General features: G+C 41.0%; 3 protein-coding genes across 3 annotated transcripts; 1 reads left to right on the plus strand and 2 right to left on the minus strand.

Annotated features, from left to right (window-relative positions):
* Window positions 1-770: 770 nt before the first annotated feature.
* Window positions 771-1,729, plus strand: LOC133954149 (lysozyme g-like). Its single transcript, XM_062388458.1, is given in 5 exon segments — window positions 771-797; window positions 799-856; window positions 996-1,192; window positions 1,272-1,422; window positions 1,499-1,729. Coding segments are annotated over 5 exon segments (567 nt in total). The 3' UTR covers window positions 1,633-1,729.
* LOC133954148 (zinc finger protein Gfi-1b-like) lies at window positions 1,719-9,292 on the minus strand. The gene is made up of 6 exons (XM_062388457.1): window positions 9,119-9,292; window positions 6,746-7,035; window positions 5,747-5,979; window positions 4,553-4,678; window positions 3,932-4,097; window positions 1,719-2,766 (listed from the first exon to the last, which is right to left on the minus strand). The coding sequence occupies exons 2-6, from the start codon at window positions 7,008-7,010 to the stop codon at window positions 2,588-2,590; spliced, it is 969 nt and encodes a 322-aa protein (XP_062244441.1). The 5' UTR covers window positions 7,011-7,035; window positions 9,119-9,292; the 3' UTR covers window positions 1,719-2,587.
* A 2,352-nt stretch (window positions 9,293-11,644) lies between these two features.
* On the minus strand, window positions 11,645-27,206 carry evi5l (ecotropic viral integration site 5 like). Its single transcript, XM_062388454.1, has 19 exons — window positions 26,874-27,206; window positions 25,147-25,336; window positions 24,301-24,525; window positions 23,870-23,944; window positions 23,462-23,587; window positions 23,150-23,293; window positions 22,947-23,036; window positions 22,390-22,487; window positions 21,866-21,926; window positions 21,682-21,735; window positions 21,150-21,182; window positions 19,982-20,122; window positions 18,379-18,495; window positions 18,070-18,210; window positions 17,811-17,987; window positions 17,173-17,319; window positions 16,841-16,936; window positions 16,651-16,746; window positions 11,645-14,761 (listed from the first exon to the last, which is right to left on the minus strand). The coding sequence occupies exons 1-19, from the start codon at window positions 27,113-27,115 to the stop codon at window positions 14,444-14,446; spliced, it is 2,571 nt and encodes an 856-aa protein (XP_062244438.1). The 5' UTR covers window positions 27,116-27,206; the 3' UTR covers window positions 11,645-14,443.
* Between the last annotated feature and the right edge of the window lie 349 nt (window positions 27,207-27,555).

Genomic DNA, 27,555 nt, shown 5'->3' on the forward strand with positions numbered 1-27,555 from the left:
CTGAAGAAAAAATAGAACTAATGGAGAATAGATATACACACTCAAAACTGCAGCAAGCATGTTCAGTATTTTTGCATCAACACTATCTGAAGCCATCACCTTCACTTTCTGTTTGAGTGTAATTTCATTGGTGGTAAACATGGGATTATCTGGAATATCCGACCTCAGAGGACACGTGGCTGTGTAATCTGAGGTCTGGGTGTCACAGTTTAACTATGTTATCAATGTCATTAAAAGTGAACTCACAACGATATTGAAAATGAAAGTTTTGGGCTTCTCTTCTGAGGTCTGAAGTTCCAAAAAATCACATGTTTAGCAGTGAAACTGAAAGTATACGGATTCATATATATAGAGCATCTCTGCTTAGTTCAACACCACAGACAGAACAGACTGTACCAAACCTTCCACATTCCAGCATCAACAGGACCATCAGAGGAGTAACAAGAACAATGGGTGAGTTGTTTTACTGCTCATTTAACTTGTTTAGATAGAAATATTTATACTACACCTAATTGCTAAAGCTTACCTAAAACTCTATATGTATATGTATTATACATAATTTCTATGAATGATTTCCTGTTTTTAATTGAGTAGTATTAAACAACCTCTTTTATTTCTGGTGTTGAAGCTTTGCCTTTGTTGTGGCTCTCCTTTATGACAATGTGTTGGATATGTGACAGGACTTCATGTATCAGGACTTCATGCTTTGTTCTCATGTCAGTGCGAAGGTGTGTCTACACAAGTAAAATATAATCTAATAAAAACTGAACATGTGCAGGTTATGGAAACATCCGATCGGTTGAGACCAGTGGAGCTTCATGGCAAACTGCTCAGCAGGACAGCCTGGGATATTCAGGTAAATCACTGCAGTGGAGAAACAACCCCTGCTGATTCAATGGAAAACAGGAAAATATCTAAACCATTGCACTGACAGGCAAACAGGTTTGTTTGTGTCTTGGTTGCAATAATGAAGTGTCTTTATTTCTCTCTATAAGGTGTAAATGCATCACACACAATGGCGCAGACGGACATGGGCAGAATGAGTCAGTTCAAGTCCAAAATCATGAGAGTCGGTCAGAGACACGGAGTCGACCCTGCTCTCATTGCTGCCATCATCTCGAGAGAGTCCAGGGCTGGAAATGCACTTCAAGACGGCTGGGGAGACTTTCACAACGCCTGGGGACTGATGCAGGTTAAAAAAGCTGCTTTGGTTTTACACACATCCTCCGAGTAGAGCTTCATATTAAAATACAATGACGTGTTTTTTCTAGGTTGATGTTAATCCCAATGGAGGTGGACACACTGCTAAAGGTGGATGGGACAGTGAGGAACACCTCAACCAAGGCACTGAGATCTTGGTTTATTTTATTAACCGAATCAGCAATAAGTTTCCTGGCTGGAGCAGAGAGCAGCAGCTGAAAGGTTCGTTTCACAGAATTTGTTCAATTGTACTTTAACTTCACTCTCGATTTAACTTTGTTTTCATGTGTGTCTGCAGGAGGGATAGCAGCCTACAACATGGGGGATGGGAATGTGCATTCCTATAGTGGAGTAGATCAACACACAACCGGTGGAGACTACTCCAATGACGTCACAGCCAGAGCTCAGTGGTACAAAAACAATGGTTACTGAAGCTGAGCAGTTTCCTGAAAGTCATCAATGAAACATCATATTGTGTGTACTGTGTCAAAACCTGGGCTAAATAAACGTGATGCAAAGTGAAACTACAGTACCTGTGTCTCGATGTGATCATTTGTGGAGCAGTAATTGATAATCAGGATTAAGATCAGGGGTTCCCAATCTTAAAAAAAAAAATGATGATGCCAGAGACTCAGGACCCCAGTTATTGCAGACAATATAGACGAGAGCTAGTTGGCAGTAAAGTAAAAAATCTCTGTGCACATTTATGATGCTGTGAATCAACTTATAGTTGACGCTGCACCTGACACTACAAAATATGCCATTTTTTATTGGTTTAATATGTTATGGAAATCTTTTCCTGACCCTTCCTCTGTGAGTCACTCCCTAAGGATGCCGTGGTTTGGAATGGCGGATTTTGATCATTTAAACCATTCTTAAGCTGAGTTCGGTTCAGTTGCTGGACCCCTATTGTATCATTGTCCTTCTTCCACGACTTCATATGATACCAAATACATAAAAGGTCTGTCCTAAGGCATTTATTAATGTCTCACTCAGTTAAATTCCTGTAATAATGAATGTGATACTTTCCACTTCCAATCATCGAGCCTTCAGATTCAGTGGCTGACATTCTCCATTTCTCAACTCTCGACGTGCTGCTGAATAAACTAAATCACCAACATTCTTGTATATAAATAGAGAACAGTAGCACAGCTACATTTTTTTACAAGTGAACGAGTAAATAACCAAGCTTTGTTCAAAATAATCTCCCACCACTGTGCTGGATAATGTGAGAAGGGCAAGAACAGCATTGTTCTTTCCTCAGTGACCTAAAAGAAATCTAAAATATAAACAACTATCGCTTTTGGATGAAAGATTTGACTTCACAAATACGACACAGTCAGTGGCTTCCTGCTCCCCCTGCTTGTAGAGGAGGCTTGAGACCGAGTCAGTGGTAGGTGCAGTGGAGCTCCTGGTGCTGCCGCAGCTCCACTCTGTGCTGGAAGCTGTAGGGGCAGCGGGGGCAGCGGTAGGGACGGTCGTCCGTGTGCTTGCGGCTGTGGGTGATGAGGTTGGAGCTCTGGCTGAACGCCTTCCCACATATCCCACACACGTGGGGCTTCTCTCCTGGGACAAGAGTACACAGGATCTTTAAACTGCAGAGCACTTGATGGAATGATACAACCTTATGTATGGCCTCCAGTAAAATGCAGCATAGTGTTTCAGCCTCTATCAATGGTGTTAGACGAGGAGGAATTCTGTACCCAGTTCTTTTAAATTCATTAATCGATAGAACATTATATCTGTCCAAGTTACTGAAAACCAGCAATACTGGATTAGATTAGATTGAACTTAACTGTCATTGTGCAGAGTACAAATAACAACGTCAATGAAATGATTGGAAAAACTCTTGTAGGCATGAATGCTGATTATCTTGTGGTCTTAAGTCAAAGTTGCGCAAGTTCCCAGAAGCTTCCTACAACATAGTTATGTGCATGATGGGGAATGTGATATTTACGGCTATGTTATAGTGCTGTGTTGATATGTAAAACCAAATAGGACAAAAGTATAACATTGTCTGACCTTTCTAAAAATCCTCTTGATGTTAGTAATACGATAAAACATAATTACAGATCAAATGACAGATGAGGATCCATGCACAAGCAAATATTCTTCTATGCAGGATTAGTAAGTGTAAAGAAGTCTTTGTTTAGAGCACACCTCTTTATACTCCCTCCTTGTGGTCAAACAACAAATAAGCAAGCTTAAAGCAAGTTGAAGCTGCTTATAATGATGCTATAAGAGTATCACTGAAGAGACCTAGATGTTCCTGTGCGAGTGAAGGATTCTCTGCTTTACAATATACCTCTGAGAAATCTCATGTATATGTGTTTGCGGGGTACTTGACTTTTTTGCCGGTAGTTGAGTTACTTACATTATACTTATATTGTACATGCAGTACATCTTGATATTACTTGTTTTGTCCAAATGACACATTTTGAAACACGAATATATTTAATCGATTTGAGAGGCTCATATCAATAGGTGCTTGACTTCTTTGCTTAGAAATAACTTTAAGTGATTCCAACATTTTAGGAAATACACATATATGCTGAGAAAACTTCTTATATATAACACAATTTGTTTGGGTCAAAGATAAAGCTGCTAATTTGAGTTTACATGCAAGACAGGAGGCAATGGTGATGTATGGAGAATGAAGCTGCACATCTCTTGAATCATTTCACATGAATGATGTCAGCTGTGGACTCTCAAATATTAAAAATAAACCCACCGGTGTGAATGAAGGTGTGTTTCTTCAAGTCAGACTTCTGGTGGAACCTCTTGCCACAGTACTGGCAGGGATACGGCCGTGTGTCTGAGTGTATGAGCAGATGAGTGGAGAGGGTGGAGGAGCGCTTGAACACTTTCCCGCACACGGCACAGCCAAACGTCCGCTCCTAGAACAACGGGCAGCGTGGTAATGGATTTACGATTGTAAGACATTTTACTTGCCAGGGGCAGATCGGAGGGGGGCACTGGAAAAGGAAATCTGATTGGCCTTTGAAAAAACCCCTGACCGGTCACTTGCCATCAATATTAACAATAAATATCACACTTTGTTTAGACTTTATTTCCACACAGTACAAAATGTGCTTGTAAAAGGAACAATTTTCTAAATATATTGACTAATGTGTGGTTTTGCTGAAAGCTATAGAGCTAACAGTAAACAAGGAATAACTTCAACGGTCACCTACTGAATCAGGAACAGTGCAAGGATTTCAGACTAATAACTGGGCCCTCTGGGTAAATTGTGGTCCCTTTATGGCCCTTGGCTTAAAACAAATCCTACATTTGCCATTGATCATGCATTAAATTGCCTAAAGATGAAACAGGACAATATGTTGATGCTGACCTTGCCCCTGCATGGTGACCGCACAGTATTTGTCCGGCTGGACGTGATGTGTACTGGGGACACATGTGCTCTGCTTTCATGACTCCTGCATTTGTGAGTCTTCAGACTGGACACACAGGAAAAAATCTGCAGGTGGATTAACACAGGTTCAATGGTGATGCAGTAAAGGGATGGTGGCAGACATCAGGAGAGGATGAGGACGGAGAAGAGAGATTACATGTCTTTGCACAACAATCTTTTTAGACGCTTTCTGTTTAGGGCCGCTCTGCATGTTCTGCCTTGTCTCCTTCCTGTGTTTCCTTCCTGTACGTGTGGCAAGATGTGATTGGTTCAGCCTCTCCCCCCCGCACCACCGTGACCACACATCAGACTATACTCACTGAGCTGCTGCAGTATGTAAGGACTAGGTCGAACACTACCACTCTGCCAGAACGTCATCTTCCTTAGTGGTTTTCACATGCCCAACGTCTGCTTCTCCTACTGTTAGTTTGAGATACTGTCCTTTGGTGCCTGCTTGGTTTGACCTCTGCCTCGGGATCATCTGCAGCCCTTAGCCTCCTCTCAGCCACACTGCTCCCTGGAGTCCCCTCCTTGCACCTTGACCCATTCCAGAAACCATTTCTGGAACACATTTGCACTTCCATTTTGCCACCAGTTTGCTTTACTGGCTTTCTTTGTTTATGACCCCTTGCACTACTTTCTGTACAGCACTCATCTCTTGTATTAAACACTCTATTGTTGTCTTCTGCCCAGTTGGTAATTCCCAAAACATTTCTGCGAGTGTGGACAGCAATGTTTACAGAGCCTTAAGGTTTTATCTGACATTTAATGATGACACTCCAAAAAAGAAATCATGTTTTGAAAGCTTTTGCTTTGGAAAGTGCTACATTTCTTTTTCATTTTGGATCAACAACTACTGGATGGATTGAAATGAAATGTGTTGCTCACACTCATTTCTCCTTTAGAGCAATCAGTCCCTTATGTTTCCCTCTAGCACCACCCTCAGGTCACACTTTGGTTGATGACCACGTAACCTTCAAAAATAACTCCCATCACTTCCAATCAGCTGCAGCTGTACTTTATATTTGGCAGAAAATTAGCAATAATAATGTCTATAATGAAGCAGTGTCTTAATTCTTCAGTTTTAATTTCTCTCTAAAACAAAAAATATACAGCCATGAGGGATGATCATACCTTGCTACAGAGTGGACACTCTTGCCTTGGAGCACTGGTCTTGGAGCAGCCTCTGCTCCTGGTCTCCCTCAGGATCAGAGGCTGAGTCAGGTTGCCTAGAACTGCTGAAGATTTGTCAGGATATCCTGAGCTCACATGAGGTTTGGACCAAGAGCCGGGTGTCAGAGTGTCCGAGTCCGCTCTCTCCACAGGGATACAAGTATCCGGCCTCAAAGGCTCAGCAGGACCACAGTCTGAGAGGAAAGACAGAGAAGAATCTTAAAATGTGGAGTCATACACATTTGGAAAATTTTCACAATCTCATCCCTCTCTTCTGCTTTCAAGCCATCTTTGCATTTATTGTCTTTATATTTGTTTCTGTCTCTGGAAATCCTTTGAGACATTCTTCAGAAAAAACGTCCCAAATTATTTATTATTATAAACTAGAATTATGTGAACCAAATACATTTTAATGCATTTATTTATTAATTCAAGTATGAATTCCATTCAAATTCACTCTTGTGACACATATCTCTGGTCAAACAGATATACTGGCTCTGTGTAAAGTAACTAAACACAAGCACATTTGGGACTGTAAATAAAGATGTACAACACTTCCTCCTACTAACCAGAAATGAATAGTGTTTCACCTCTTTTTATAGCATCAAATCACTAATGGAAACAGAACTCAACATGGAGATAGAAACGTTTTACAGTAGTTCATACTGGATAGTATTTCATGTTTGGTAAGGTGAGGGGTATTCAGCTGCAACATGCAAATTCATCACTAGGTGTCACTAAAATCAACACACTGAACAAAAATATATTTGACCTGTACTTTTACTTTTTAGTTCGATTCATGTCCTTTACACTAATGTGGCGGAGCCGGGGTTTATGACCTGTGCTGCATTCAGCCACCAGGTGGTGATTGAGACGCTTTGGCTTTACTTTTGGGGAGCTGTCATCTCATCTTTATTAACAGTCTATTCAAAACCAAAAGGAAGTATCTCTGTCACCCACCATAAGATGTGGGACTTAGTGGCTGAAGGTGTCCTCTCTCATGTGAGTGAGCGGCAGCAAAAAGGTCTGGCTGCAGTAACGTGATGGACTCTGTGTTATCATTGGGGGTCTCTGTTGTGGAGTCCTTCAGTCTCGTCTCCCAGGAGCACCCCAACTTCTTCTCTAACTGGTTGAATGTCACTGGGGTCGATCTGGGGCCGGGTCTTCTTGCTGCGGGCCGAGGGTGGAGCAGCCCTCCTCGCTTCACCAAGAAGGAGCGAGGCATCGTTCAAAGGGAAGCAGGACGTGCTCTAGACCAGAAATGAAGAGTTAAATAGATGGTAAAAAAAAAGAGTTGTTTTAGAAGGTTGTTATAGAAAGAAAGCTGAAGAAATTCAAATTGTTCTGAATGTTATTATTTTTATCATTGTTATTTTTATTATCATATCTGGTCTATTTTTCAGACTCTGATTGAACCTCATGTTTTAATTACTAGGCTTTTTTTCCATCTTATGTTCTACAAATTTGACTGTTAACTGTTTTTATGTTCATTGTATGTATTCATCTCTTTTATATACATTTAGCATTGTAAATACCTTTCTAACAGCAGTTTATGTATTAAAGGTGCTATAGAAATAAACTTTATTATGATATCATTATTATTATCATAAAAACAAAACAGAGTTTTCCTCCTAATATTAGTATATGTGCTCTGACGTGCTGTAGCTGAAGGCAGGCAGTACAATGATGAACAAGATGCCTGTGTAGCCCAGATGAGGGCAGCAGAGCTGTACATTTGATCCTTGGTTTCCTGCTTGAACGTAAATACTGGTTTAACAAACATGATCCGTTAACTCAGGCCTATTTGGGATTAAAGGCTGCAGAGTCTCTGGCAACTGGAGTCTGAGCAGAACTGACATTGACAACTGACCAAACTGTTCCTCGACAAAAACGGAAACTTTTCTTTTATTTCCTCCACCAAGAAGGTCATTTATCTGCAGTCGTTGTTAGTTTGCAGGATTACATCAAAAATACTCGAACGATTTCCATGCAATTCTGCGAAGGAGATTCTGTTTTCACCTCTGTTTGTCGGTTCTTGGTTTCAATGAACGTGAGCAGTTAAGGATCCAAACTAAAATCTGGATGTAGTGAATTTAAATGTGCTCTCAGAACGGTTCTAGGCGTTTTTCAGCTGCTTTACGGTAACAAATAGTGTCACATGTAACCACCACCAATGTGAAGCTGACAAACGTAATGTGGCCGTAGGTCTGTTTTGATTGAAGGAGACTCTTGGGCCTTGGCAGCGGTATGTGCTCACTTTGTGTTATTTTTGAGCCTCCCTAACCCAGGAAGACAGTACATATAGAAAATGGATTTCTGCATAATAACACAAAAACATGGCGAATGTAGATAATCTTTCTCTAACTTTCCTGATTCTGGTTAGAGAGGCTCAACAATAACACAATGCACACAATGGGAGTGGGAGTGAAACTGAATTAACCGAATAGACCTTAACCATAAGCATCCATACCAGTTAGAATGTGACTGAAGGCGTCACTTCACAAAGTTTTTTAAAGAATGTTTGTTTTGTGTTATTTTTTTGTGTACAGACAGCAAAAATACAAGTTTACGTTAAGTCTGTCAAACTTTATAATGTCCTCTACACTTTTTAAAATGCGTATGTGTCAGTATATAAACAAAGAGAAAAGGAGTTGTAATAAAAGTGACAGCAGCTTTAGTACAAACAACCGTGTAAATTTAATTGTTTATCTAACAGTACCTAAACAGTTATATACAGGAAGTATATGAGCATGGAAAATGATTGGCTACTCAAACTAAAGTGGTTTGATAATAAAAATGTTAATTATAATAATAATTAATAATCCAAAGCTGCACTGTGTAGCTCTCTGGAAGTGTAAAGATACTGTAGATAAGTGGATCCCAAACTTTTTACAGTCCTGTATCCCTTCAGACATTCAATCTCCAGCTAAGTACCCCCTGCAGCGCGTGCGACAGGACATGAAAGATGGTTAGCTATGCAAAACACACATAAATTATTTTCCTGCGTACCTCCCTGAACCACTTTGCGTACCCCTGGGGGTACACGTACCCCAGTTTGGAAACCAATGTTGTAGATCAATAGAAGACATTATGATAACTGACTGAGCCGGTTCAGAAATAATCTCACATAACTTGTTTTTTAACAAAACCTCAACAAAAAGCGTCAAAGGAAAATGGAAAGAAAACATTATTTAATCCGGGTTACCAAATGTCACAGTTTTTCAATTATTATTGATAATAATAATAATAATAAATGTATGTACATATACATAAATGAAGATGCACTGTGTAGTTAATGAAGATAGTTTTCAGTAATAAAAGTTTAAAACTTACCAGTTCTCACATTACTCCGTTGCTTCCTAAAGTCACACACAAACTTCACGCTGGTAGTTTGACAAAGGTAAGAGACCTTTTCAACTTAAATAAGATGATATGGAACCAGTGGGTCACGTTCAGTATGAAGCCAGTCTGTTCTGAGCCGGGCCGTCAGTCGTTGATGTTGACAGTAATGAGAGTGAAGCAGGATGAGGAAGTGTTTCAGCTCTGACACATCCGAGCCGAAACACTTCAACCCTGCTGCCTCCTCCTTACATACAAAGTATACAAACACAACACACTGGTATATGAACACAGTGTCCGTCCTGCTCCTGCTGCACGCTGTGGCGCTGCTGCAGAAAGGCCCAAGCTGATCATCAGGCTGACCAAGGTAAGGCAGACCTAAGAGGAAGGGGCGACTGTGCTGAAAATTACTCAGAAAGTGTTGACACACTATGCTGACATGGTTGTGTTTCAAAACCAAGACCACTAAGGTCAGGTTTAAAAGAAGCTGTCTGGTGCAACAGCAGATTTCCTCCCACACTATTGGATGGAAGTATTGATGAGAAAAAGTCAGAGCAAGCCAACATGTGAATAGTTTTAGTACGGTTGTAAAATAACTGTGAGAAACCTGAGGAGATGTTTCAGTTTTTTTTTTATTGCTTTTATTTTATCTAGTCCATCTTCAATGTTTATATTCTTACTTACGCTGCAAAAAAAACTCCAATACACACTAAACATAATCTACACATAGTTACCTACACCAAGGGGGTTATGTTTTCACCTCTGTTTGTTGGTTTGAAGGGTTACGCAAAATCGAATGTCTATGAAAATTAGTGGAAGAATAAGGCACGGGTCACGGGAGAATTTATTACAAAATAAGAGCGATAAGCCATATTCGTTTAACCTATTCACAGATTTCCCAGAATATAATTAATGGATATTGATGAAACAAATCAGGAATATTTAAATCTGGATTAATTGAAGACCAACTTAAGATTTGAGCTAAATGTGAAGTTGAAAGAAAAGCATCGACCGAGTATCAAACAACAACAGTCAGGGCCTTTGCAAAGGTGCAATGTCAAAGTTTATTTTGTATCATTCGCAGGATACAGAACACTGAAATGTATTTCCCCCCCATCATACAGGAATTTATATAATCTTTACTGTCATTTAATATATTTGACAACAACATCAGCCGAACTGCTGGAGAGAGAGAGAGGGTGGACAAGGTCGGGTATGATGCCATACTTGTCGCACGCAGCACAGGAGGAAAAAAATTCTCCACCAGACTAACCAGGAGGAGAACGGCCTGTGAGGAAAATGCTTCTTCCGTTAGATGCTGCATTTCCCACATTGAACATGTGGAGGGCGATCATATTTCAATCCACGCTAAATTAACCTTATATTACAACTCTTTTTAAGGAACAGCTGGAGGGGCTGACTTGTTGACGAAACCTTTATTACATCAAGACTTTTAGCATAGAGTGTAAATCGACCTACTTTTATGGCACATTATACTTGTAATGTTTTGATCCTCGTCGTCTTAGCAGGAGAAAAACAAAGTACCGGTGGTGATGTAAAAAACAATAGAAAAGGAAGTGAGCTCATCAAAGGTAATTCACAAACACTTCAAAATGTCACGTCACAGTCGAGAGACAGTTGTATTTAGACAGAGGTGAGAACAGGGCACCATCACTGAGCAGCAGTGTACAGATGAGTTGTTCAAGCACTGATTATTGATGTAGAATCATTTTGTAAAAGTCACTGTGTAGTTTATCACTGATATCCAAATAGAAATATCAAATTATTACCTCTAATCTCTTTTTTACCAGGATTAGGCAGAGACTACTGAATGGATTACCATGCAAGTTGTTGGGAGGATGTGCTATAGCGCATTTGTTGTGGATCCCGATCAGATGTCAGATCCAGGATAATTTTTCCCTTTTCACTTTAGTTGATTCCTCTTTGACCCATTTATGGATCTTGAGGAAAATAATCAGACATGTTAAATGGACTGATAATTATGAATGTAGGAAATTGGGAGCAGATCCAAATAAAAACCAGGATCTAATAAATTAAAATGTGGTTTCATGTGGGCATGGCAGGTATGCACTTTGTTGAGTTCCCTTCCAGTATTATAACGTTATATTAACTTTAAAAACTATGGTAGATTTGGCAAAACCTGCTGTTACTGTTGGTCATGAAAAAGACTGAAAAATGCTTTAAATGGCCACCTGAAATGCAACAGAAGAAGGGCAATTTTTAACAGTGCAGACAAACAAATAATGGGATTAATTAACCAGCTTAATATTTTTTTTAAATGTCTACAATTGTCAGGTTTACAGAGCCAAAGGAAAAACAAACAAAAAGCTGTAATTATCCAGTTAAAAGACAGTAAATCCAACCCCTGGAGGAGAAAGCTTGGTGCAATGAGATGATGTCGTTGAAAGAGCAACAGTGAAACCTCAATCTGTGAAAAACTATTTAGGAAACATGATGGAGATACAGTATTTATGTTAGTTTCATGTATCAACACAGGGAATACGTATATCATGATTTATTCACTGTTTCCATCACACTTGGTCACACTTTGTGTTAATCTACACGCAAACATTCCCAACTCAGTCAAAAACGAATTTGAGAGATCTTTCCACTGAAGGTGATTCGATTTTTAACTTGCTCATGTTCAAACACGTGGATGCAAACCCAGCTACAGTGAAGAACATGCCTGACTTGTGTCCTCCGCATCAGACCCAGTATATTTTCTGTTAACCTTTTGAATCTTGCTAGTACGAGTAGTAGACAAAATGTACCCACACTGGATAGATGTTGCTGGGGAAAAGATATAATCACAAATGGGTACAAATGTGCAGGATTACAACTTTTTCAGCCAAAGTAAACGATTTAACGGCCTAAATCTTGTTCTGTACATACCAACAACTCTTAAGAACTGAAGTGAAATGATGAATACAACACATATAATGATATGGTCTGATGATACCCAAACACTGATTCCAGTGCAGAGATTTCAGCTGCTACACCCACCAATGACCACTAAAAGGCTGTTATTTGCAACATAATGGTGGGCAAACGAACATCCTCTTTACTTTTTTAATGTCCATTACTGGAAGATCCTATTTCCTCGTTTCAGAGAGGATTGCATTAATCCTCTGCTCCACTGTTCGTTCTTTACTGCTGCATAGTGAAGCATGAAGTGGACCTGAAGAGAATCTAGGGAAAATCGTCAGTCCGATGAAAACACAGTACGAAGTCAGGATGGTTCAACTCTGAATGAAGCAAACGTTCAGGTCCGTACGTAAAGTAAAGAAATGATCCCACCACAAGTCTGCACCACATCTCACTGCTGAATGTCCAGAGCCGAGTTTCTCTCTCCGCTGTGCAAAGAGCAGAGATCGTTGTTCTTCATACAACTTCCTGTCAGACCCTTCTCCTCACAATCTGACTTGACTGACAGTGATACAGCTTTAAATATCATCTATATACTTTTCTTCCTGTCACACCGCATATCAAATATTTCTCCATACATTTTACATCCTTTTCCCCCCTACACAGAATATATTACTGTTTGATATGTAAAATATTTTCCACCCACACACTCTCCAGTCATGATGTCAGCCTTTTTGTTTGGCACCGTTACAATATGATCGACTCTCTCCGCTTTCATTGGTCCACATGCTGCAGGTTTCAGTTAGCTGTCCCAAAGTGATATGAGCGCATGAGCTGGTGATTCCACATCAGCACAGATACCTGCATTATTCTTTTTGTTTCTGTGGGACAGTATAGTCTCACATTTTGGGAAATACAATGATTCTTAACACTCAAGTCTGTCTATTACAACAAGTTTTAGAGCCACTGAAAGAGGAGATTTCAAGAATAAGTTCATAATATTAAGAGAATATAATCGGGGGGGCAGCTAACTAATGCTCAATAGTTATTTAGTGATTAGTTAATTAAAATATAAAAATGAAAAGCTGCCTCACTTTGTCTGGAATGATGTGGGCAAATTGAGGTTTACAAACAAATTGGGGTGTAATGAAATGTGTGGTAGTGGTGGTGATTTGCTGGACTACTAACTTACTTACAACTTACTTAGTGTAAGTTATAGAAATGACCGTCTATCCCTGCAGCTCTCTTATCTTTCAGACAGTAAATTAACTTATTTCCCAAAATGTTCCACTCTAGCTCACACAGATGCAACGAGAGTTATTGGTTTTGATGGATAAATACTGAAGCTCTGGGGAGATAACACATTAGACTGCTCACACAGATTAAGATGAAGTGATAAAAAGAAAATGGAAGAAGCTAAATGTAAAATCATAGCAGCACTTTTCCCATCTCAGAAACACTCGGTGTCACAGTAGAACTGTAGTAGTTGGCACAAAGGATGTTGTAGAAAGTTTGGCCTCTGTAGGTCATCTCTACGCTCCTAGATTCATTTAGATATATAAAAAATAAAAAAATATTAAAATAAATTACAACATATAAATAATTCAAAAACAAAAGATTTGGCAACATTGGGTATCTTCCTTCCTTTTTTGTGGTTTATGATGAATATGAAATTTCGTATGAACTCGCTTGCCTTCTTGTTGCCACAGACACATATGTTGTATATGCCACCTTGTGATAACCCCACAGTTTGATGTGTTCATACACTGTACCTTCACTTCTCGTCGCCATTTTTCTTTTGTGAATTGATGGCAGATTGTTTTTATGAAGGCAGTGAAGATGGATGTGTGTCTTTCTAAAGCCACAATATGGGGAAACAATTAAGATGGATGTAATACTGAACCATTCAGGACAGAGATAGTTATATAAGGGTAGACAGAGGATACAGTGTCTGTTCTTCAGTTTACAGGGAAAGAGACAAGTTCTATCTGTCTACCCGTGATTCATTCCTCGTCATGGTCACAGGACCAGGTCCCGGTGTTGATCTCAAGCAGCGAGCAGCATCAGTCTTGTTAGTCCAGAGTTTTTTTTGTGTACATTTGTGTTTGGATGGATATGGCAAGAAAACAGTTACACATAGGAACAAGGAGAGAGGCTATATACACCCTCGTTGGACAGGGTTAGTTCCAGTGGGGGGAACAGGGGGGGGGAGCAGTCACAGGAATGGAGACTACAGGTAGTGACCACCAACCGAGGTCTGATCAATGCCATTATGTCTGCATTAAGTAAAAGATAAACACTGGAAAAGCTGCGGAGGAGGACTGGATTGGATAGAACAGTTCTGGTGTACAGAGGCAGTCCTGTCCTATAGAGCCCCAGCGTCTCTTTAGGTCAAAGAAATCCCATAGGAATCTTCGCACCCCCTCCAGATGTTCAATTATCCAGCCCCTCTGCGCACACCATGCTGCCGTACAGCTGCTGTGGGTCCGGGTGTGTCCGCATACGCTCCTCCGCCTCGCTGTCCGTGCTGCCCTCGCTGTCGAGGCGGTCCGATGGGTGACACGGACCGGACAGGGTGGGGTAGAGAGCGTTGGGAGGCAGCGGGCTGGGGAGGAGGTCGTCGTCTGAGCTCAGGTAGTCCCCCTCGGCAGAGGCGGGGCTGGCCAGGCAAAGATCCTGGTAGTTGGTGCCTAGGCCTCCGCTACTGATGCCAGAGCCGGGAGCCAACCTTTGCCCTCGCAGTTGTCTGATCTGAGTACAGAGGAGAAGGTTTCATTTGTTGGGTCCAACAGGTAGATTTATTCTATATTTCAAAAAGCTGAAATCAGGAGCAGTTTTCAGACTTGCACTGAAATCCTCCTGACATTGTCTGGAGGGCTGTATGTGAGAGCCTCCAGACTTCCTCCAGAGTTTCCCTGCCAGCCCCCTAGCTTAACCTGAAAGAGCCCATGTGAGAACACAGCAGGAGATCCTCCGCAGGATTCTACAAGTGAGTGGGCACTTGAGAACGTTTCTAGCATGCAACAGGTGCAAAAGTGAAAAAAAAGAAAAAGAATACAAAAATCTCAGGATGAAAAATACACGTAGAAGACACAGATTTCCTCTGTTCATTTCTCTCTCACTACATCTGCCTCTAGGCTTGGTGATAAATTAATGAAACATATGTGAAAGAATGGTCAACTTGACCTTTGACCATTTGTCTTGTCATGATTTAAATTTCAACAAAGTTCACAAAGGAGTTTCAAATATCAACTGTGCTGAGAGAATATGGGGATTCAGTAGCCAGGTTAATATTTTCAGTATTAAATCGATGACAGAGTAAGAGGCAATAGGGTGTAAACTGTTGTACATCTGCTTTTGCTAAAACACTGTTGCTGGAGGGGAAATAGTTGTGAAACCCACTGATCTGTATCCTGCTCACCATAGAGGTTTTGCAAATAGGTCACCGGGGTCTTTACAAATAAATCAGAGCACAGGAGGTTTTTCACCTGACTGTGATGTCAGATGGAGGAAGTCAATAAATAAAAAAATAAATAGGAGATATTTGTGTAAGTTCCTCTTCAATCGTTTCAATTCTTTGAGCTTTTAGATTACGGTGCAGCCGCTCTTAACTGACATATCAGTTCATCTGCTAACACATGCTTCTCCCATGCTAACCTTCATGTACCACAGTGACTCATGCCAATTGAGGTTTTTGTTTCCCCCAAATCTGACACTCATCAGCAGGGTGGGGGGGAGGGGGAAACCAGTGGTTAACCAATGGAAATGTTTTGAGTGAGTCTGACTGCTCTTCACGCTACAGCAAAAAACATAGTTTTTTTTATTTACATAATAATTTAAAAATACCAACCGTACTGCATTTCCTTTTGATGGTCAAAGCATGTCAAAATGCTAAATGGAAACAGCTAAATGATTCCCTAAAATGGATCACAATGAATAATGTGCATTATAAATATTTGCGTAAAAGCTGCAGAATAAGTTGTGTATCAGGACTGTCAGTACGTCTCATGATCATAAAGTGATCACTTGAAGAGGGCTGCTGCTGAGATTTTTCGAATAAAGGTCAATGCTTCCTCATCTGCACCTGTACGCACGCAAGTTTCACTCTCATTTCGTAAAACCACAGCATTGATGAAAAGCAAAGGAGGTGGGGAGAGGGAGAAGAAAAGGGAAGGCCAGTGTCATCACACACCTCATCTAAAAGCCAATTCTCTCAGTCACGCACTGCTACTCTCTGAATGAACAAACCCTGAGCTTGTGTTCGGTGAGAACTTTGCGTCTCTCAAAGCGGGTTGGAGAGATTCAGATCATTTTTTAATCCCACTTCCCCCACATTGACTCTGTGTAGATGCCACAGAGCTGTGTGTTTACTTGTGACAGATAAAACTGATACACTCCAAGTCTTTTGAAACTCACTCATCTTTCACCAAATGAACCAAGAGAACCAAATGATGAGAGCACACATGTCTGGGAGTAGCGGTGGTCTCTTCTTACAAGAAAGACATTGACACTACTGTGAATGCGTCAAGGTGGAAGTGGTGTCTGTTGTGACACTGCACAGAGAAGATAGTTCTGTGGTGGTTTCCAAGGCTGCAGTATGGTGTGCGTATGTGTGTGAAATTGCTTGTGCATGTGTGAACCTCGTTCTTGAGCTCAGAAATCTGGTCCCGGAGCTGGGTGATGTACTGTCTGGAGTCGGAGTGGTTCAGCTGGCCCTGGATCAGCCCTTCCTCCTTCTGAAAAACATTCGACACAGACGTGTTGCAGGTCAAAGTCTCTCTACAGTCACTTCATATGCTCTATATTAATTATAGGCACACAAACACACACCTGTATCTCAAGCTCAGAGATTTTCTGCCGGAGTTCAGCCATGGCAGCCATACTGTCTGCTTCCCTCAGTCGCACCGCCATCACCTCCTCTTTACTCTGCATGTACGAGGGCAGAGGGAGGGGAGTCAACAGAAAGACAGACAACAAGAAAGCAACATTTCTGATTTCTTTTCTTTTTATAATCATCTTCTTTTGTCTTATTGCTGTTTTCCCATCTAGTTATTAGTGTCCTGTCACTACTATATGTTCACGTATCTTATATTTCACTAAACTGGTCCCAGGAAGATGCTTTATTCATTTTCCTCATCCCTCCCTCCGCTCCCCACTCAGACCTTGCAGTCGAACTCGGCCTGCTTCCTTTTCATCTCGTTGAGTTGGGCCTGGAGAGCTTTGTTCTGATTGGCTAGCATCTGGAGCCGGTCCTGCAGTGCGGAGCGTTCCTGCTCATTGCGACCAATCAGCTTGCTGTGGATTTGGTTCTTGAGTAAAAAAAGTCAAAAGGCGAAGGTGTGATTGGAGATCCAACAAATCGTTTTGGGATCAATCAAATGATCATCCAGTTTATGAAATGTTGAGCCCTTTATTTCTGAAACTTGAAACATGACCTGCAGTTATTGAGCTACGGCAAGTACACCTGCTTTTGGACTCCACAGAAACCTGAAGCTGCACCACCGCTGCTGCACAAAGAACTGTTGGACTGATTATTCATACTCCACTTAGTATGCAGAACCCCGAACTGGAGAATCAGTGGTTGTCGTTGTTTTTATTAATATTGAAAGTAGTGCATGTCTTAATCGCAGTGCATTTGATTTTAACCTTAACAATACACAAGATAAGCATTCCACAGAAAACGGACAGATTTCTGGAGTTATTTGATTGATTAATGATTATCTGACTAATCACTTTGGCACCACAGAGGAGAAAATTAAACTCTGATATTGACAGTCTATAGTTGTGCTGTGTTTCTAACCTGGCTCTCCTGCTGCAGGGATTTTAGTTTGACCTCTCGGAGCTCAGCCTGGGCCTGCGCCTCCCTCAGTCTGACCGTCATCAGTTTGTCCTGCAGTTCGTTCATGGCGTTCTTCTTTGGGGATTCCTTCCAGTGGCCACCACCGCCACCTGTGCTACTGCCACGGGACATGTGATGCTGCGGAAACAGGAGTAAACTGTGAACAGACACCGACACACACGGTTTTTAGAGAATCGGCACCAGTCTGTGTGTTTGTTACCTGCCAGCGCTGGTTCAGCTCAGTGACGTTGTCCTGCATCTCTTTGAAGGAGCGCAGCGTCTCCAGCTCCCTCAACTTCAGCTGCTTCACCTCCTCCTGCAGAGCTGCCACGTTGTTCTCATCAGGCAGGCAACTGCTCCTCTGGATGGACATGTGTTACTTAATTACAGTTAAACGCTTTGGCAGCCAAATACAATCAAATATATACAACTTGAATCTAGATTTAGTTTTCTTTGTAAATATGAACATAAAAACACATCTTTTCTGGATTGTTTATTCTGTATAATAACAGTTGTCTGTTGAGCCCACCTTCTCCAGGTCAAGCACCTTGTCTTGCATCTCCTTCATCGCTCCGAGCAGTTCGGCCTCTCGTAGTCTGGACTGCTCCAGCTGGGTCTGCAAGCTGCTCACAAACTGCTCTGTGTACTGAGACAAACATCGCTGTAAGCAGGATCACTGGATCTCAGGTCTGTGAAAACTTGGATCATTTTGTTAATCAGCTTTCCTCTGAGTTGCTAATGTACTAATGTCTACTCACAATCGAGAATGTTTATTTCATAGTTCAATGTAGATTTTGTCATTACGAGGAGCTCAGCCGAGCTAGGAGTAACACAGTGCTTTAGTGGGTAAGAAATATGACACCTGCTGCTTCCTTCCTGTTTTTTTCTGCTGACAAATCTAACAATACATTCAATGTTCACTATACTGACATGGGCTCCTGAATCCTTTTTCTTTATTTCTGAAAGGCGACACTGTCATCATCAAGTTTTCTGCACAGACAGCAGGAAATTTGCAGCAACACAAGTTACTGCAGTATTTGTCAATTGTATAACAAAAAAAACAAGAGCATGGACACGCCTCTTGAGCAACATGATAAGAAAACTGTTTAAAAAATTATGTCAGCTGATTTGTTGGTCCTGTGGGTAATCTCATCTGTAGGCACACTGTCTTTAAAGCAGCCCAACTTCAATAACTGCTGATCAACAAAAGGAAAGTCATATCAAGCAACACTCAAGAAACTGAAAACGCCACTGTACATTTTCAGGTCACCACATCAAGGTGAAACTGCAAAGCAATACACATAAGAAGGGGGGGAAAACAGAGAAGGCTGAAAGGAAAAATACTCTCCTACGAGGCAAAATAAGAAACATTTGAAATTGGGCAAGTACATAGCGTGACTGAAAGAGTCTTGATTCGTCATTTCGAGCATCACGGTCTCTGTTATCGATGCGAACTGTGAGTGTGTGTGGAGCTGTGTGAAACCTGGTGGGTGATAGGTCCCGGCAATCTGCGGCGTAACAACATGACCTTTCACAATGGGAATAATTTTATGACATAAAGACAACTAATTCATTTAAAATTTTAGTTTTTCCTGCTCTTAATTGTGTGTTAATGTATTTAGATTTAAAAAAAAGAGTTCTAAAAGACAATATAAGATTTTTGTCACATCCTTATTACAGAGAAGAGCCTGGCCACCAGGGTTTGTTTTTTCAATAGTTTCCCCTGAGCTTTTACTTTGGAGCTGCCAGGAGAAACTCTGGAGAAACTCAGAAGCGTCTGACTCAGACATTTGCATTATCACATACAGCCCCTCTGGATAATTTCAGGGGCTTATCCTGAGTTCAGTGCTATCCTGAAAGCAGCTCAAGAGAGAGTAAAAGTATTTATGAAAAATTGTACTTTGTTGTCATGTTCTTTATGTTTTTACAAACCCTTGACATGATCAGTTTTTTTTCCTTTATACAAACTGGGATTAAGTGAAACAGGGCGAGTGTGATTTTTCATACAAACTCAGACCCAGCTTTTTAAATCATTTAATAGATTGCACCGAGATTTGCAGATTAACTGCTTCTACCATGAGAGGAAAAGTAATTGCATTAGTGTCTGAACAGACTCTGGGTTGAGGTTTTACCTTCTGTTGCTGAAGCTCTCTGATGGTGTCCTGCGCTTTCTCCAGGCTCTCGTTGGCCGTGTTGCACTGCTGCCTCACCACTGCCAGCTCACGCTTGATCACGTAGTTCTCCTCTGCTTCCTGTGCCCTCGTCACCTGACCCTGGAACAGCAGGTCGGAGCGGGAGAGGGGTCACGATCAGCTGTGAAGTGCAAACTTTATAATGCAGAGTTTATATCCATGTAGGGAAAGGGTAACTGCGGGTATCCAGGGAATGCAATGTTATTTTGCTTGAGGGGAACTTTGCAAAATGTTACATTTCTAAAAGCATATTTTCTGGGATTCTGGGCCTTTATTTGACGGGACAGAGAGTTAAGTGTGAAAGGGGTCAGAGAGCAAACGGCTCTCTGACTCTCTGGCAAGCAGGTCTGGCTTGCAGCTCAGACCTGCAAGCCAGAATCAAACCTGGGCCACTAGAGCGGCCAGCTCTACCAGGTGAGCTATATGGCCCCCCAAATGGCCTTAAAGCGAAAGTTCAACATTTCCTAAAATAGATTAATTAGCTTTCTTGCTGAGCGTTAACCGAGACAACCTACCTGACAGCCTGGGTCTGTTTGAAGTTCAAAAAAATCCATCCAAAAGCACCTCTAAAGGCCACATTTTAACATACTTTATCTATTTGATTGAATTCTTCCATATTAGGTGGGGAAATACAAGCCTGCAGCAAGCTAAGAAAATAGACAGGCTGTTTCCTGTTTTTATTCTGAGCAAAGACAATAGTCTGCTGGCAGAAGCTTTATATTCAACAGACAAATGCATTTCTTCTTATGTAAAAACTCTGCAAGAAAGTAAATACTTATATTCCTCAAAATGTCCAATGTATATTGTATTTTATTCACATTTTGTTGAATTATAGGCATTTATAATAAAGAATTGGTAATAGAAACATGAGTAACAATACACTTTTACATGCCACATGCAGGGATAGTTCTGCCTCATTTAAATGGTCATCATGGATAAATGTACATGCATTCAGGGATGACAGGACGTGAACTGATACACTTCATAGACAATATTCTTTTCATGCACGTTTGACTGGGGATTGTTAAGAAGAGGGAGAGAAGCACTGCAGGAGAGCAGAAAGAGGAGGACAGCAAGCTCAGGAGGAAAGTGGTTTACAGTACTCTACCTGAATCAGTCTGTCTGCCAGAGCAGCGCTCTCCTACAGCGTATTAAAGGAGAGGAACAAGAGGATGAAAAAAAGAGAAATGAAGAAAGTGAAAGAGAGTGGGACACCGAGGAGGATAAACCACAACAAATCCGGAGCAAGAAAGTCAAGAAAGTCAAGGAAAGGAAAGGATCACAGATTGAGGAGCGGACATTTGAAACAAAAACAGAGGAGTGTAGAAAAAGAAGCAGCAGTGAGATCACTCAGACAAAAAGTGTTTCACAGAGGAGAAGCTTTAAAATGACAGTGAGTCTCTCTGGAGTGCTCAAGCAGAAGGATTTAACCAACAATCACAAGCGCACTCGCACACACACTCGCACACACACACACTCACACAGGAATATATTTGAACAACCTGCAGAATAATTCTGTCACAGTGTTTAAATTCATCAGATCATAGTGTGAAGAGTCCTCTGCTGAGTGATCTGGTTGGTTGGTACAGCATACAACTGATTCATATTAGCATTTAGATGAGCTGGAATCCACCTCTTACCTTCTCCAGTGTCTCAATCCTCTGCTTCAGCAGCCGGTTTTCTGTGCGTAATCTCTGTGCAGAGAGGAGGGGAGAAGTACTGAAGAGTAATTTTGTTGTTGCATTCATACTATAGGTCTTTAATGGAATATCCCTATTGTGCACAAATGCATAAAATACAACACACTGCTGAGTGTTAACACACCTTGATCTCAATCTGCTCCTCCATCTCTTTGTTCTTGATTGTTGTGTATTCTTTCTCTAGTCTAGTGGAAACAGGTTACGCAATGTTAACTTTCACAACATTCATATGATAAATAAAAAAAATGTGACTCAATAATTTGTGCAACATCTGACTTATAATGCTTGAATAACAAAGCAGTTAAATGCCTCTTCCTGGTGTCTAATCCACTCATCACAATTAGTTAAGAGACACTACCCTCTGTAAAATGATATAATTGTTCTCTAATGAAAAACAATAAAGCTGCCTTTAATATATATTTAATATCACATTTATTACCAAATTAATTAAATAGAGAAAATGTAAAAGCATTTTCTTATTTACAGATCACCCACTTTGAAACCAAAACAAGCACATAGCTAACACCAGGTATAAGCGTACTTCGCTGTAAAAACCTCAGCATTAGTAAGATGCAAAAATACAAATCCTCCAAGTTTACATGAAGCCTGAGTCACAAATGTTGTTAGTTGAGTATTAATGTCTCTTACTTCTTCATCCTCTTGGGGTTATATTTGACCTGGTAGGCCCTGAGGATCAGTTTGTCGGTGCAGCTGTCAAACTGGTGGGGGATCACCTTCTGGAAATGCTGGCAGGGAGAAAGGGCGACAGACAGAAGATTAGAGCTCGAGATTGGCAAAGATGCTCATTCATATTTAATGAAGGTAGAACAAGAGCTGTGTAGGTGTATGAGGGTTGTGCTGAGAGCCAGCAGCTGACAGACAATACATTATATTAAAATGTATTGCTGAGTTTCCCATGTATTACCTTGCCTGTGGCAGGCATCACTGTTTAATTTGACCCACTAGAGTTTCATAATGATCAATGACATGCCAGTGCTCGACGTCATGCCAGTGCTTTACTTCAAAAGCATATCATGGTATCATTAATTGCTGTTTATGTTTAAGATTACTAGAGGCAATCGAAGCCTCTTTTTTAGAGGACATTTATACTTCATAAAGTTTGCATGCAAACGGAAATGTGGAGAGGGTGATGCATGAGTGAATCTGAACAGGAAACTAATTTCTCGTCGAAAGTATCTGTTTACCTGTGACATGCCCTCCATGTCCAGCTGAATGAGGTCAGTCTGGTTGTACTGCAGGATGGCCAGGCCCACACGGAAGATAATCTCTAGACCCTGCAGGTCAAAGATTTTATTATAGAGCTTGGCAAAGTAAAATAATATGGATTAGTAAACGTAATATATACGCTGTTACAAAAAACACATCTTCGGATACTTTTGTTTCCTACCTCATACATGAAAATATCAAAGATGCGAGTGGCGACAGGCAGAGGGAGGAAGGTGAGGAAAAGGGTGAGGAACCAGGATGATGCGTACATAGATGTGTGGAAACTCTGGGACCGGAAATGGACGTTCAGCTCTGGAAGTTGCTCCTGTTGTTACAAATGATTTTAAAGTTGAAATAACTAAAATAAACTCAAAAGTTGAAGTCACCAAAGAAGGTTGTTGCTGGAGATATAAAAAAAAGTGATTTATTGCCCCTCTATGGACAAGTTTCACACTGCACCCCACATGATGGTGGACAAGTGCATCCTCTTTACCTGCAGCAGATATTCAAACTGGTAGATGCAGAGGCCGAGCTCCGCCATAGTGGGCTTGAACAGTTCCCTCAGACGGTACTCTTGCATCAGACGCACAAAGACACAAAAGGCCTCCTCCTCAGGCATCTGGGAGGAAATGACATGGGTTAGCAAAGTTCCCTCATTACTATAAATTAGACAAAGCTTATGTTGAAACACGGTGACTCCCATACTGCACTAATCACTGACTGAACCTCCAGAGACAACTTAATTGCGTTCATATTTTTCAAAAATGATCAATGGTTTTAGTTGTAGTAATCAGAGAAATATAGTGGGACAGATCATAATGAGCCTCATAACTCTCAAGGTGAAGTGTCGTACAGAGCTTTTTATGAAAAATGAACCACTTACGGATCATTTGATCATTACCTGCATTAGGAGCAAGCCTACGATGAATGCACTGCCTTGGCAGTAGCCCACCTCTCGATCCACCAGAGAATATGCCTGGATTAAAAAAAAAAAGTCATCAGCGGTGGTTTGATTTCTACAGGAAACAGCCACTAAAATCGCTGTTGTGTAGACGATTAACAAGCTTGTTCGAATAGTGATCAATAACAATCTTCCACATTTCGCTGATGTCCATATAGATGTTTCAGGAACAAAATCATATTGGGTATAAATCAGAAAGTATGTTAGATGTTAATCATAGCAGGATTTTTGCAGGTTTCAACTGTTTTTTAATAATGGTTGAAATTTAAGGGAAGCACAGGATTATTCAAAGAGGCATAAGTCTCAACTTTTCATATTAAACAGAGAAGCTCAGACGCTGGGGTGATAATGTTAAATGTGTAAGTGCTCACCTTCATGACATTGAAGAGGACTTCCTGCCCCAGGCTGTCCTGGCCTTTGAAGAACTCATGCTCGGGGTAGGTGCGGGCAATGTCCCTACGGATGAGCTTCTCGCAGGGGGAGGACATCTTTAGCAGTTCAGAGTACTGGTTCTTCACCGGCATGTCAGTGGCGTTGCCTAGCAGCTGCCAGACTATGGCCCGGAAATGATGAGGGATGCCCTTCCTGATTAACTCCTGATGTAGGGAGAGAAGGAGAAAGACAGAGAGAGGTTTCAGAGAAGAGATGCATATGGTTCAGGGAAGAACTCATGTTAATTTTAGTGCGTATCTGCTTCTCGGGGCCAGTCCAGTAATTTCACCATTGCGGGATTGGGCGTTCTCTACATTTTTACAGTTTTCTCAAGAAATAATTCACGAGACTTGATGGAAATATTCAGGTACATATAAGGAACTGATATCTCTGACTTTGTGAAATGTAGTGCTGCTTGATTGCATTTGAGGGAAATGTTGGGCCTTTGCAATATGTGCTCTGCTGAGTGCCATTCTAGTTTTGTCTGAATTTGTACGCGTCTTATGAAAGTGAAACGTTTTGAGAAGAGACTTTGGGAGTTGGTGAGAAACTGAAAAAATGTCTTCACCTGACCGTAGTGACAACAATTTACATCATAACAACCTCCTTCACCGTCGCCATGTTTGTTGTTGTCAAAGACTCTAGCCTCAGTGCTGCCCTATAGTGGACGTATTGCCTAACAACCACATCCCTCTCTACATTCATTCTTTCCCTAATGTTTTTCAAAACTTAATCATTTAACTCTGTCTGTAGAGTTTGTAGGCAGCTAGCAACATTTTGCACACCTTCAGTAGTTTGTCCTTCTTGCGTCTCCACTCCTCCCACTCGTTGACAATGCGACCCCACAGGATCCAGGTATCCTCCTCCAGGTGCGACAGGTTGGAGGAGGCTGAGGAGCTGGAAACCAGGGAGGAGCCACTGTTGCGCCTGGAGCCGCTCATCGACCGCATGGACTTGGAATCAGCCTCCAGTAACCTGCATTATGAGACAGGTTATAGGGATAAGAAGCTCATACTAGAATGAATCATTTAGGATGGAATAGATGCATGTAAACAGAAACATAGAATAGCACGATATCTTACAGAAAATGGTACACACACCTGAGAGTGAAAGGAGAGCTGAGGTGAGCATTAAAATACTATTCTTTTTAAGTGTGTATTTCCTGTGGTGTGTTATATAAGGTTTGTGTATGTAAAAGGTATGCAAAGTTAAAAATCCCAAAGTCCACAGTAAACGGAGCTTGTGTCGACATGTCTAATTTTTTTACGCCACAGTTATTGTACAGATTAATAAAGACAATGGAAATGTGCTAATCTGAGAAATCCTAGTTGGACTTGTTTTTATCTGTGGGCAGCTAGCTATTACTTGTTTAAAAACTAAGCCATTACGAGATTGGTATCAACGTTATCACTTAAATCTCAGAGAAGCTAAATGCTGAATTTTACCGCATGTGTAAATATTTATTTTTTCATCCTTGTATTCCTTGGAGTCTGAGGCAGCAGGACAGTGGGAGGCCGAGATGATGTGATTAAAGAGAAAGCTCTTCACGCCCGAGGACTCAGTCACACTCTGACCTCAAATGTCTGATTCCTTTTAGTCACTTGACTCCTACGTCCCAGAGTCTGACCCTTCAGGTCAAACATGTGATTTGTAGATGAGGAATTTTATAGCATGTGTCTCCTTAAAAAAACAATCACTCTAATCTTGTGTCATCTTTCTGGTCCTATCGTTCTTGCTTTGTTCTCTGAACTAGATAATATTTTGCTTTTATTGGAGATTACGTTCTATGACAACATCACATAAAATCAGAATGACAAATGTTTTATGAAAAAAATATGTAATAACCATTATTGTTATTTAAAAAATAGTCCCTAGAAACCATATTTTTAGATCCTTTATTATGAAGCTCTAATTATCTCTCCTTAGACCATCTCATTAATTAGATGCTGTTTTCATGCTACCTTCCACTCATTATTTTCTGCACTTGAGCTTCTGCAGCTGATACTTTCAAGGAAACTTTTAACTTGACCTATTTTACAGCTTTTTCATCTGTAGTCTTGAGTTTACTTTCTTGTTTGATCGGGGAAGTTTACTTGAGGCATCAGGTAGCATGATTTAAAGACTTTTAATGTTCATGTTTGAGTCTTTGGTTCCCAAGTTATTTCAACATTTTTAGGTTGTAGTGTTTTATTTATCCTACTTAACAGGCTAAAACTGTGCTGGGTTGACATAGTGAATACTTTGTTATTGTTAAATATCATGCATGATGTAGTTATTTGCCTGGATGCTTGTGCATCAGGTTAGAGTAGAAGAACAGATGTATTTTCTTTGGATTGAGGAAGCACCAGTCAATCAAAATGTTATAGTTTGAATATTTGCTACCGATACATCCCAAAGCCTGCGACTGATCTAAAAAAACACATGAACGCACACTGCCTGTGACCCGACTCAGTCATAGTGAAAATGTAGAAACTGTTTTGTTTTCACACAATAAGAGCTGCTACTGTCTCACCTGTTCTGTTCCTCCAGTTTGGCCAGCAGCTCCAGTTCATCAGGACTCAGGTTCTCCGAGTCTGCCGGAGAGGCTGCTGGCGCTGACAGTGCTGCATCGTGGGAAGAGGAGTCTGGGCTGAGCACAGGGCTGCCTGTGGATAAAGGGTCTGGGTCCATGCCGGGAGGGGAAGAAGGGCACTCTAGCTGAGGGAGAGCCCCAACTGGGCCTTCTCGTTCTGGGCTGCCACTAGGTAAGGACATGGCAGTGATGATGGAGTGGAACAGGTGAAGCGGGCGTGGTAAAAGGGTCTCACTGTTGGTCTCCCTCCTCAGCAAACCTTGCTGTCACGTGATTGGCCACCTGGCTGGCCGTTGAGCCAATATGATCAGAGCTCTTCAAACCTGTGATGGACGCAGATAAAGCAACATGTCATTCAGAAGAACTGAAGAGACAAATACATGCATGTCCTCCATTTTTTCCAGACATACCTCGAGGTAACATAAGACAATTCACATGCACCAGTCAAACTTCTACAGTTTCCAGAATACCTACAATGTTAAAATAATGCTTTAAACAAGAATGGCACTATGTAGAGAGCATACCTTCACCAAGGCCACACAGTCCCCTTAAGAAACCATATTTAATTTCACCAGATCCAGATCCTTATTTGGATCTGCACAAAATTGCACACACTAATAAG

This window comes from Platichthys flesus, chromosome 5 (assembly GCF_949316205.1).
Source record: "Platichthys flesus chromosome 5, fPlaFle2.1, whole genome shotgun sequence".
Lineage (NCBI taxonomy): Eukaryota > Metazoa > Chordata > Actinopteri > Pleuronectiformes > Pleuronectidae > Platichthys > Platichthys flesus.